The sequence below is a fragment of the Drosophila serrata genome, unplaced genomic scaffold, assembly GCF_035046125.1.
Source record: "Drosophila serrata isolate PLE 108 unplaced genomic scaffold, ASM3504612v1 contig_272, whole genome shotgun sequence".
NCBI lineage: Eukaryota > Metazoa > Arthropoda > Insecta > Diptera > Drosophilidae > Drosophila > Drosophila serrata.
The window spans coordinates 1,898,885-1,912,827 of NW_028257170.1; the positions used below are offsets into that span (position 1 = coordinate 1,898,885).

At 38.2% G+C, this 13,943-nt stretch overlaps 1 protein-coding gene across 1 annotated transcript; it reads right to left on the reverse strand.

Annotated features, from left to right (window-relative positions):
- Window positions 1-888: 888 nt before the first annotated feature.
- Window positions 889-1,685, reverse strand: LOC110189048 (uncharacterized). Its single transcript, XM_020959015.2, has 2 exons — window positions 1,638-1,685; window positions 889-1,575 (listed from the first exon to the last, which is right to left on the reverse strand). Exons 1-2 carry the CDS (start codon window positions 1,683-1,685, stop codon window positions 889-891), a joined length of 735 nt encoding a protein of 244 aa, XP_020814674.2.
- Window positions 1,686-13,943: the final 12,258 nt, after the last annotated feature.

Consider the following 13,943-nt stretch of genomic DNA (forward strand, 5'->3'; position numbering starts at 1 on the left):
ACCATTTTGGGCTGGGCTCCAGCACAAAAACCCAACTGAGACTGGCACGGAGGCCAGGCGTTTTTTTGCCCAGTCATCGTGGAAGTAGCCGCAGTGGACTTGGATCTTGCAGCTGATCCGTGGGTTTCAGAAAACCGGAAACATTCGCTCCGCTCTACATATGTAAATCTTCGGACTTTCGAGAATGCCAGTCATCACAATGTCACAGCGAGTTAAAAAATTCCATAGATTGTACTCGAAAACTAATAGGTTGTTTATGGATAAATCAAAGCAGACTTTAGAGTTGTAACAATGCAAGAGATAAGACTGAATGGAATACCTTTGAGTCGATCTTTGGTGAGCAGATATGTTTCAAGTTTTTATATGCTTCCCATGCCCCTGAGCCTCTCAATTACAAACTTGTTAGGGCGTGCCTCTGGCCAAGTGTGAGATGTCTCAATCTTGGTGAATCTGTAGTAGGTGGCCATAAATTGAGTTTTGCACACCGAACCTGACTAAGGAAAGGCGGCATGAAATCACAGTAATTGTGAAATTAGTTTGGGGTTGACATAAATATGCGAAAAGTGTGGGAACTGAAAGGGTGTGTGTTTGATTAGGGTTTTGGTACATCATTGAAATTGTTAAAAATTAACAAACGAATTCGTACTTAAAGAAGAAAGGCAACTTACTTCGGTTTGTCAACGTTTATATACCATTGCAGTTTTTAATTAAATTTTAGGATCAAATCGGAAATCGATTATAACTTAGCTTAAAATATTCGCATTCTTTGAATCGTTTTTCGAGAAATCTAGGTTTAAAAAACTCATAACTAAGCCAAAAATGCATGAATTTTAATTCGGAAACGTTTACAATTAAATTAATCATAATATTTTAAAATAATAGTTGTTATTATTCTTCATAATCAGTAGTAGTCTCATAGTTATCATCACTCTGATAAATAACCTCTGAGCTAGGTTCCTTATCTTCCTTCTCCTCGTCTTCATTGTTATGTTCCTTCTTCTCCCCTTCTGGTTCATCTTTAGTCTCCTTTTTTTCTTCTTCACGATTTGCTGTTACTTCATCGCTATTATCAAAATCAGAGGATGGTTCCTTATAGCCTGGTGGTCTCCTCATGGCAAACTTGATTCTGGTGGTAACCAGTTTCATGACTTCCTCGTACACCTGAATCAGCTCGAGGAGTACCATATACCGGCCATCGGGGATTCGGAAGGGAATCAGGCTGACATCGACGGTGCTATCCTTCACATAGTAAAACCCGGGCACAAAAGGACACGAAATTACAAAGGTGGAGGGCAGAAGGCTTTCACCCGGAATCTCCTGCACGGTCATATTGCGTAGCGAATCAAGGAGCTTGCACACATCCATATTTCTCAAGCGGACAAGTTCGACCTGGTCGGAACCACCAAATTGATCCGAGAGTTTCCGCACGAAAATGTGCAAAAGCAGTTTCCCGGGAAAAGGAACTTCCACAGTCAGATTAAAGTTAATTTCCTCAAAGCGAATAATGCTATAGGCAAGATGGATGTTCTCGGGCACAAAGGACTTGGAGTAGAACTCCTCGATTTGTAGTTTTAGCTAGATTATAAAGTTGGTTTATATATAGGAAATGGGTCTTGGGATTATTGAAACAAACTCACGCCGTAAACACCCGATAGATATATTAACAAAATCGGAGTTAGCCACATTGTTCAGTGCTTGGTTCAATTTAGCTAACTGCTCGCCATTTGCTGACATTTGGCAACTTGGAAATTGGCCTTATTACGCATCTGATTAGTCAGGCCACGTTAACTGGGCTAATGACTCTTGATTCTTATCGATCAATGCCCTAACAATGTGAGCATACTCCATGAGCTCACAGGTCGTATGCGTAATGTGGGTGTTCAATGTGTGCACACATGGCGTATGCTTAACGAAAACAAGTGCCAAGCATTAAACATATATTCGCTGACATTTGCCACGAGTAAATCAGGTTTACGATTAGTATTTACACGCCTCAAATCGCTACGAGAGATACAGACATAATACTACGTACGCCTCTAACGACGCATTTATGAAGACAATAAAGTCGGAACCCGGGCCCAGTTGCAAATTCATCGGTCGTCAGTGGCCAACTGATGAACTTGAACCAAAAAAATGACCCAACAGATAACAACAAAAATATATAAAGATATGACTGGCAGAGACTGCAAAAGTTTACCATGTAAACGGACATAAATTGTGCCGCCGGAAAGCGAGGCGAACAAAAGTCTCGGATAAATCATACCAAACGGAATATATGTATGCCAGTGGACCATAAATTTGAGCATTTTTATTGCAATTTGCTTGTTTGTACCAAAAAAAAAAAAAAAAAACAAGTGCAAACAATGGCCACAATAACAGCGATGGCAAACAAATGCTGCCTTAAGCCGCAAACTACAGTGAAAGTGACGTAATGCGATGGCCAGACCCGCCACCAGCAGCAGCAGCAACAACAGCGGGAAAAAATATGTATAAAAGCATTAAAAAACGACACCAAAGTATGGAGTGTGGAGTGTGGAACAGAAAAGCCAACTGAGCAGAAAAAAATGTCAATGTCTTTTACAAGCCGAGAATGGCGAAGAAGCAGCAGCAACAGCAGCTGACCAAAGGGTCATGGGTTGGTCAATAGGGGAGGCTGGGTGCTTAAGGGCGATGGTGTATACACAATGGATAAAGGACAAACAACAGCATGGAACTGCAAATGTAAACATTGTTTGCATGTCCAGGACCTTGACGATGGGTTTAGTACATGGACCGACTATCGACAGAGAAATGCCAGGCCCCTAAGCATACCTTTCTTTAGGTAATTTATTCTATTATGACTTTTATGGGGGTGTCAAAAAATTTAGTCTAAATTCAGCTATAGCTTTGTAGATTGTAGTTTATTGTGATTAGAAGTATAGGTTTTTAATAGAAATGGAAATCATAAATCAATGTAGGAAATATAGAACCAAACGCTAAGAAAACAAGCATTTGGAATAAAAAGAACAGCAAGTGCTCCAAGAGGGGCTTGAGTTGAAAATGATTACGTTACGTTTCCTAATATATATTTTCAATAATAATATAGTTTTCAATTTTGCAGAAAACCTTATAATTTTTCCGATATTTCTTTAAAACAAAACTCCCCTCACGCTCCCATCTCTGCCATCTCTGTGGTTTTCGCGAAGCATAACAAAAAATTCACATGCATCGGATGTCGGCTTACATTTTATTTACTCCGCTGTTTCTTCGGTTTCTTCGCTCTGCGTATATTTTATACGTTCAACGTTGAATGTTTTTATCGCCTGCATTTACAATTCAATGTCACGCCGGGCATTGTTTTTTTGCAGCAATTTGTTGTTACCACCGAGCCGGGACGAAAAAAATAAAAACCAGAAGATAAAAGAGAAGAAGCTGCACCAGAAGATGCACAAGATCGAAGATCGAACCGGTTGTTGCCGGTTGCCACTCCTCCATTGATATTTATGGTCAATACACATACACATACACATCAGGCCAAGAAATGCAGCTTCGCTGTAAAATCAAGTGTGCAATGCGACCTTGAGACCTAAACTCCAGCTTAAACTTCAACTTCAACTCAAAGGTGGACCTGCAATTGCCGCTGGTCGCGTCTTATGTATTATTTATGTATGCTCGTCAAGTTTTATGAACCAGCTGGCTGGATAATAATTGTTATTAAGCCACATACGTTATGTAGTGAGACGGCGGGGCGATATCATTAACAGTCTAGGCCAGATCCATCTGGATATTACATACGTATCTGTGTAAACGATTGGGCGCTACTCTGTCTGGGGTTTCCGTATCATTTTCAGCGGTTATCAAGCTTTATCAAAGCTACGTGACTTTGGTAATACTATTATCTTTTAATATTGCTAATAACGAGTATATTGCTTAACCGCAAGTACTTATCATCTTCTTATCATTATAACTTTTACAGTTTTTAACATTTTTTTTTTATTTAATTTGATTCAAAGCTATCTTTAATTATAGAATTTCATTTTTAGTTTTATGAAAATCGGACTACTATATAATATGACTGCCAGAGAAACGGTTTTAAATGTAGAGGATCAGTAAGTATCTTTCAATCTTTCTATGATCCGTAAATAACTATGATCACTAATTAACTATGAACATTAAGTTACTATGATCAGTAATTAACTATCAGCTGTAAGTAACTATGAGAAGCAAGTAACTATGATCAGTAATTAACTATGAGCTGTAAGTATCTATGACCAGTAAGTAACTCTGAACAGCAAGTATCTATGACCAGTAAGTATATATAATCAGTTACTAACTTTGAACACTAATAAACAATGACTTGCAACTTTTGTAACACAACACATTTCTGAGACCTCGCCGGCAGAAGTCACTTCGTTCCGAGGATGTTAGAACCAGTTAGGAATCATATGCACAGATGTGGGACATGTAACTATGATGAGTAAGTATCAATAAACATTAAGTAACTATGATCAATAAGTATCTTTAAGCAGTAAGTATGTATGATTAGTAACTAACTTTGAACACTTATAAACAATGACTTGCAACTTTTGAACCACAACACATTTCTGAGACCTGGCCGGCAGAAAACACTTCGTTCCTGGGATGTTAAAACCAGTTGGGAATCATATGCAAAGATGTGCGACATTTGTTTTGGAACAATTTTAAGCTATTTAAATGAAACTATAGAGTTATTCTTGTATATAATTTTACTAAAATATAAGTCGGAGCATGGCAAATCGGTGGACTATATATATAGATATATATGGCTGCCATAGGAACGATCATTAAGTATGATCAGTAATTAACTATGACCAGTAAGTAACTCTGAACAGTAAGTATCTATAACCAGTAAGTATATATAATCAGTTACTAACTTTGAACACTAATTAACAATGACTTGCAACTTTTGTAACACAACACATTTCTGAGACCTGGGCGGCAGAAGGCGCTTCATTCCGGGGATGTTAGAACTAGTTAGGAATCATATGCACAGATGTGTGACATTTGTTCTGGAACAAATTTAAGAGGAAGCTATTTGAATGAAACTATGGAGATATTCTTCTATATAATTTTACTAGTTTATAAGTCGGAGCATAGCGAATCGGTGGACTATGGATATATATATAGCTGCCATAGGAACAATATCATATAATATGGCTAATTATGGGTATAAAGCTTGAGGGCAAGTACTTATCTTTTTTTTTCAGGAAAGGCTTTTTATACAAAGGAAAGAGAAGTATTTGGAGTACTTTTAACCTATATAGACTGAAGTTCTATTATCAAGGAACTAAAATTCTTGTTTTTTTTTGTGGAAATCTTATGCCATCTTATTTTTAAAAGCATAGGTAATATTTCGTACTTTCAAGAAGAATTTATTAAGATTGGTTAACATTTGTCTAAGCTATAAAAATAACCCCTCATAGTAAGAATAAAATAAATAATAATGTCAGCTTAGTTTAATTACTATAAACTATCTCAGGCTGGTCAATAGTTTAGTAATAAAACTAAGCTGGCATGAGGCCATTAAGCATTGTAATGTAAGTTCGCCACAGTAGTAGTTGCAGGCTAATCAGCATTTAAATGACCTCGAGGTTAAGTTTACAGTTTATTGGCAAGGTGAGGCAAGACTCAACGAGGGATGTTACACAAGTTTCCCTCGGATCTAAGCTTTGCTCATCACATACAACTTACTCCAACCCCCTGTAGCCGTTGATGATGAGTGAAGAATCTAGGTTTATGTGTTTACTTCCACATTGGACAAACACTCTGGTAATGTTAATGGAATTTTTCTTATTTTAACGCCTAACCGATTGATTCCGGAGATCAATGCCAAGTTCTGTAATTAAAGACAAAACTCTATGAGGAGGAATTAGAATGCTAGTTTTTATTTCGCGTTGGGTGTTCTTTTGCTTTGTTGATTTAGCACTTGGGGATTTTTGTTTTCACGGCGTTTCGCGTACACTCCGGTGGCAGCAACAACTACTATATATATTGTGGCAAAGTGGATCTATAGATAAAATGCAAATTCCCGTTAATTGAATGCCAAACAAAAGCGCAGTGGCAGCCGCAACATCGAGGGGATGCCAAGGGGGTGCCAACTACCGCAGCGGGGTGAGTGTTTGAAAAATCAATTAGCAGTATAAAATGCTTTTTGGGCTTTAAAGCCGTACCTGGGTTAGTTTCTGTAACCGTGGCTTCTTCTCCACTTTTCTCTCTCCCGCTAAAAGAGAACAAATCCCAGTTCTGCAAAAAAAGGAGAGGAAAAGCATAGGAAAAGCAGTGGAAAAACCGCAGCTGCTGCTTTAAATTTATGCCAACGCGGCATTAGAAGCATGGCTTGCGATTAAATGGGCAGGGGAGTGCCCTGAATTTAGGGGGAGTAAGCATAGCGAAGGGGGATTTTCCAGCCATATTGGCTAGGTATTGGTAACACACATAGTTTCATGAAAAAAATGGCATGTCTATTTTAGAAAATTTAGATAGAATTTCAGTTTAGACAAGTTTTACCAAACTAATTTCTTGGATATTAAGCTAATTAGTATCCTTAATTTGGGTAGTATCACAATACAAAATACTTCTTTGTTTTAAAATATATATAAAGCAAAAAGTGTAAAGTAAAAACTTATACCATTTTCCTAATTTCCTAAATATAATACACTTAAAAAACATACTTGAGCCTAATAAGATATGGTATATAAAATAAATAATATTCTTAATGCCTTTATAAGTTTTCTCTTGATAAAGACAATGAAGTCTTGGAAATAGTTTTTGTTTTGTTAGCTTAGAAACAATTTAAGCTATTCAGGAATATCAAAACTGGTATCTATGTAAGCGGGGAAAAAGGTGTAAACCCATGTGAATTTTTTTTCAGTGCACATGTGTGTAGCAGAATGCAAGAAATCAAGGCTTTAGTTTCGGCGGTTGCAACGAAAAATGGCGGAGCACTTTATGAATATTTCTAACACAATGGAGCATGAAAAAGTTGGGTTTTCTGTGGAAGGGGAAGGCAGGAGGAAGAGGCAACTGACCCAGAAGTGGGTGGGATGAATACATGAATGAAAGTAACCATTGAGGTTCAAGCGTCTGTTATCGATACCGATTGACAGGGATGGGTTCTCATTTGAGCATCAAAATGTCATATAAAATGAATATAGAAAAGAGATAGTTGTAGGATTTATGAGTCAGGAAATGTTTTCTAAATGATTTTTGTATAAAATATTTACTTACCAAAGGTTAACAATATAATTTTATTATAAAACCTTATATAGGAACATGGTAAAATGTCACTAACTATTTTCATTTATTTTGAATAACCCCACTACGCCCCTGTTTTTTTGCACAAAAACCCAACAGAGAGTCCGCTCAACTTACAATGCAAACAAGAAAACCAAAGGAGCAGAATGAGATTCTCCTCAGACCCACTTCCTGTGCATTTTATCCTCGCATTTAGATTGGCAATAAATTAATACTTGAACATGGGAAGTTGTGCCATTAGAGGGGATGCCAGGCAGTGACACACATTTGGGAGATATTTAATTTGGCTAAAATGCCAATCGAAGGGGAGAATCCCGTGCAACCCGCTCAAAGCATTTCCATTTGAATTCTATGCATATTGCGCATACGCCGGGTGGGCGGTGACAATAATAAGCGAGCTCATTGAAAAGAAATTTACAGCAAAAGTTTAAATTAAAAATTTAGCAAAATTCGACAACGTAAAAAAAGACGAACAGGAAAATCTATTCAAATATTGATTGCAGAGGAAAGGCAGCGGGGGCTACATATAAAAGGGGATTCCCCCGGCTGTGAGCACGTGCTGGCGCCATCTAGTGGCCGCTGCATGCAAATTGCCAAATCAGTGCGTGACTTGTAAAATTTGAACAAAAAAATCTGCGAACAAAAAATGCAAAGCAAACTGTTAGTTATGACAAAGCCAAGTTAACTAGCGGTTATTTAGGTTTCATTTTTTTTCTTCATTTTCGTTGTCGGAAAATGCTTAACTGGCACGCACGTGTAACGCCCCACAATGGACGGTGAAAAAGAGGTGGCCCAATCTTTAAGCGCCACTCAATTACCGAGTTTACAGAATGCCCCGGCGGCTAATGGTCAGCTCATTTGCCACGCTCCCGCCCCGAACCCATTCATGGGGTCTCTCCTTTAATGGCCCTCGAGCAACTCTTTTTCTTTCTTTCTTGACTCTTGTGTTTGCTCTGCGCTGCTTACCTGCTACCTTTTTTGCCGCCAATTTGAGCAGCAACTGTCAAAGTCAAAGACTAACAAGGGAGCATATACAAAGTCATAGTCATATGTGCACTATAGTGTGTCCATTCATGACAACCCTCCGCCCCATATTTTACATTCAACTCACCCAAACAGCAACTTTTACATCGCTTGACTGCGCTTGTCCACTTTACCATTTTTGTAGCCCAACATCGAAGATGCCTTTTAAATGATATTTTTTCAATCACTAAGAGAAAAGTTGAAGTCAAGAAAACATATAGATGAAATTAGAAAATCTTAAAGTAAATTAGAGCTCTTTTAGGAATTTCTAAGCATTGCAAGGTCTAGATGAGATTTCCTTATAGTTTGGATAGCTAGGGTAAAAATTGCATGCTTAAATATCAATATATCCTTGTCCATATCCACATATATAATTGATAAAAAAGGCATTTATAATGCTTTTTAAACCCTTGAAGGGTATTATCGAACGATCGAAATCGAATAACTATGCACATTAAGTATCTATGACCAGTAAGTAACTAAGAGCAGTAAGTAACTCTAAACAGGAAGTATCTATGACCAGTAATTAAGTATCTAAGACCAGTATGTAACTATGATCAGTAAGTATCAAACATCATAAACTATGATCAGTAAGTATCTATGACCAGTAAGTATGTATGATCAGTTACTAACTTTGAACACTAATAAACAATGACTTGCAACTTTTGTAACACAACACATTTCTAAGACTCGGCTGGCAGCAGTCACTTCGTTCCGGGGATGTTAGAACCTGTTGGGAATCATATGTACACATGTGCGAGGTGTGTTTTGATACAAATTCAAGCTATTTGAATGAAACTATGGAGTTATTCTTCTATATAATTTTACTAGTATATAAGTCGGAGTATGGAGAATCGGTGGACTTTATAAAAATATGCATATATAAAGCAGTCATAGGAACGATCGGGAAATTTAAAGAACAAATATCATACCTTTTCCAGTTTTCCGCAGATATTAATCAAATTTTATATATAGCCATTATAAATTTTCTAATCAACAGCTCTGAATTTTTTCCCAGTGCTTACATTTTGTAAACAATTTTCCTACAAGTCAAACGCTGTATATCTTGAATTTATATTTCAAGTGCAGAAAGTGGGCCAAACTAACATTTCCATCGATTTACTTCGGTGCGGGTGTCAAAACTTTTTGGTCAGTTTATGGAGTTTTATTGGTTGGCTTCTTGGCCCGGTCAAGTCCTGGAACGTTTCAAGGAATCGAGGGTATGGGATAAGGGTTTCCATAAAACCTAATCGATTCGGACACTTTACAACATGTTTATCACAAGTATTTGACCAAAAGAACTATTTCTATCAATTGCTGCAAAAGCAAACAAGAAAGGGGGAGAGATGCAGTTTAGCAATGGAATAAGAAAATAACCCAATGAGAGGGAGGGGTTGTAAGGAAAATATTGTGGGGAAAAAAGCAGAGAATGGAAAGCAGCTTAAGGAGTTTAAGCACCTTATTTGTTGACTGGAATCTGTTATTAGGTTAAGTGCAGATTATTTTCAATTGACGGCTGTCAAAGCAGTTTGCATAGCAATTTAATTGCAACGAAAGAAACAAGAAACTTAATCCAATTTACCCAAGATATGCTATCACTTGAAAGAATTTAGATTGCTTTCACTTGCTTGTTTAAGAAAATATTAAATTGGTTTTGAAAAAGAAATTTATTTATTACCCAAAAACGTTTTACCATTATATGATTCTTTCAGCTCACTGCTCGTTTAGAAAGACCCATATTTTTTTTTTGCAGAAACCCTTAGTATCCTTCCGGATCCTTCATCCCATTTCATCTGACCCCAGCTGAACATTTTAGCATTTAAAATTTATGTCAAATTAGCGAGCGCCTCAATGACAAATGCGGGGGCAATAGAAAAGGCCGCGAAGAATGCAATTTTTACAAGCCAGAAACGAGTCGAGCAAACCAACTTCCTTCCTGGAAACCACTTCTGAGGAGCATCATCCCAGAAACCACCACCCTTTGCCGCAGGGCAACGGAAATTAGTTCAACGGCACTCACAACGGCGGCAGTTAAACGTCGCCTAAGACTGGAGTGCAAGCAACTCATCCTGGGTTCTCTTAGGGATGTGAAAACTAAATTTTGACGGACGATAGTATTAAAACATAAAAAAATATATATACATTTACTAAATTGTTGTCAAAACAATTGATAATTAAACTCTGGGTAAGCTTTCTTTAAAACGTTTATAATTTATCTAATAAGTGAAGTGAAGTGAAAGTAGATCGTTCTAGGATATTTTAGGTGTGGGATTAAACATAAAAACAATAGAAGAAGCTAACCACAGAAGCCGCAGTTTATATACCTTGGTAGTTTGTATTATAGAATCGAATCAAGAATATATACGATTTATAGGGTAAGAAGTTTCTGACTAAAATTATAATACCCTGCAAGGATATAAAAAAATAATTGTTTATCTTATATTCCTTTAAAACTATCGATAGTATACATTGTATTCTCTGGCAGGGTATTATTATTCTAGTAAAAAAAACTACGTTTTCAGAAGTTAGCTTCCTTTCCTAACAATTTCGAAAACTTTTGAGATGGAATTTAAACGTTTGATAGATTCTATAAAAGAAATTGGTTTTGAACCTTGTGACCCTGTGAAATCTTAAAGATGTAATATAATTTCTTTATAATTTATTGATCATATTGATAAGTTTGGACTGATAATTCTTCCCAATTTAAGACAGATAAATCAAATCGTATTTTTCTTGGTCAGTAACATCGCTAGGATCTCTCTGGGACACCACATCTCCTTTCCCTAAACTGCAGACACTTGTTTTTTATAGCTGCAAGGCGGCGGTGGCGTGGGAGGCGCGCGGACATTTGAAGATGATGTAGTGCGGACATAAACATAAATAATGGCAATGCGCAGTTATTACTTTTCTTGGTCTTGGTCTTGGTCCCGGCTCTGTTCGTCGTCCTGCCGTACGTCCTTGGGCTGTGATGCTTACATAAAAATTAAATGTAAGTACGAGGCAGAGATGGAGGATTCTCATACAATGGCCGGGCAGCCTTTTGCTGGTCTCTATCCTGCTCTTTTAATTGCATTCTGACTGCCGCATCAAATGGCAACCGCTGTCCTAATGGGTTAATTGGGCTTAAGGCAAGGATCCTTCGTCCTTGGAGCCGGGCTCCTTCTTTCCTCTTTGCAGCTTGCAGCTCCTTCTAGTGATTTATCTACGCTGGCAAATTGACAAACGATTCGCGCTTAATGGAAAAGTTACTCATACGCCATGGATTACGGCGCTGCGCATTATTAATATTCATTTCAGTGCGCATAATTTGCACATACATCAGGGACATGGGAGCAATAAAAGAAAGAAATGGCCATGATTTGGCAAAAGTTGCCTACGATCCTCGCCAGCGGAGAATGCAGATTGCATGTCCTGGCAAACAGGATGCAAGCGCCCCAGTCATGCATTAACAACAGACCCCATCCCAACCAAGCAGCAATCCGGGCAAAGAGCTCCAGCCGAAAACATAAACAATAAACAGAGAGCTCAAATGGGCAGGAGGAGCAGGAGAAGGAGCAAGGAGTAACGCACTCCGCTAATGCACCAAAAACTGCATCCACTGCTCTTGGCCATCTCCGTCCCTTGCGACTCCCCCAGTTACTTAACCATATTTCTCATTGTTGTTGAGACGTTGCAGGTGTTTGCTGAAGCATATCAAAAATATATATACGACTACCACGACAACGAAGACGACGACGACTTTGGCCAGGACCCCAAGACGGTGCCTGGATGTGGTGGCTTTTCGGTTGAGCCAAGCCAACTGGCTGTCTGGAAAGGATAGAGATGCCTGGAAAGTCAGGATCTAGTTCGCAAGCAAAGACCATGGAGATGAAGGATGATAATGAGTGCAGAACATGGGTTCAATTGAAATATAATGAGTTTTGCTATTAAGATGGGGTATTATTCTTCTTTTAGACAAATTTTAGGAAGAAACTAGGTCTCTTGGACTTTTTTTATGAGACTTTAAAAGCAATTGAAAGCTTAAGAAGTCTTCTAAAAATCTAAACAAGCAAAAACAAGGATTTCTGGAAAGCGTAAATAATATAAGTCCGTTAATATTTTACAGAGTTTTTACAGAACACAATTCAATTTTTTTTTAATGCTTTATCTTTGGTTATATAATATGAAATTTCTGTTTAAAAAAACTAATCTTTTTATAATATATAAGACCCGATCTATATTAACAAGAATGTTACAATGTTATGTTAAAATAAATAAATGTTTAAATAAATAAATCGCTTTCCCAGGAACTAGTTCCATGAGACTTCCGCTGCACATCTCCACAGAGAACTGCAGGTTGCCTAAAAGTAGGCAACATTCTGTGGCACTTGCCATATGCGGCAGAAGAAAGGCCGTCTGCTGCACACTCTTTCAGTCCCTCCCCTCTATCCCCTTGCTTGGCTGACTTGCCTTAATTATGAGTTACTTTTGTGCAGGCATTTTCTTAGTTGCTCTTACCTGGGAGCCACCTCTACCTGCTGCTATCCGCCCCCCTTGTTGCCCCGTGTGTGCGTTGTTTACTTTTTTGTGCAGCTTAAATCAACTGAGGCGGGCAGGTGGTAGGAGCGGTGGGCGGTAGGAGCAGGGGAGGCAATTGCTTGGGTCCCTGTGTTTGCCTTGGGACCACAATGCAGCTGAAGGAAGGGGTTTGAAGGAGATTCTTCTACAACAAAGCAGACGAGAGTCGCTGGCGGCATTTGCTGCAGCACCAGCAGCAGAGGTACAGGAGGTGCCGGAGAATGGGGAACCAAGTCTGCGGTTGGGTCGCCCAGAGAATGGGAGCCTGGTTCCAGGGGGGCGTCAGCTGCTTACGCTGTGTAATTCCGCGTAAAATGCACAAAGGGACAACCCGTTAGGCTGCCTTGAACCGCAGCGCTTCCACCTGCATGACACCTGCCATTGTTCGCAAAAAGTAGACAATAGGGACAGCCACAAGGCGGTGCGGCTCCCAAAGAAGGCACAATGAGTAGGCCTCGCCTGAATCCATAATATACATATATATTTAAAAGGCCTTGCCTCACTATGATTTATTTTGGCTGTTAAAAATTAACCCAAAAAGTGTCAACAATTCAGAGGCAAACACAAGTGACCTACTTAGAAGCGAGAGCGAGTCATCAACAATTAGATAAAGTTAAGAAGGATTTAATTTTTTTAACTTTAAATATATGACAAAACAAACTGGGTTATTTATTAAAGTGCATTTCAAGGAATGATATATATAGGGAAACCTGATAGGTAAATAACAAGCCGAAGGGTTTATGCCATAGGACTATGGGTTCGAATAAGAAATCGGTCATAACCAAGCTTAAGGTGCATTAATATTTTTTATGTTTTCTTCTTTATTGATTATGATTTGCTTGGACATGGCTAGATCGACTTAGCTGTTAATGCTGATCATGAATATATATACTTTATAGGGTCGGAAACGATTGCAAGCTTCAGACTGAAATTATAATACCCTGCAAGGGTATAATAATGTATCAAAAGTTATCGCCAAATACAAAAAAAAAATAAGAAATCAATATTTGTGAACAATTGATAATTAAATAAGGCTGTTAACTTTGAGCATAACTTGGTAGACATCCTTAATACAAATTTCTGTATCACTA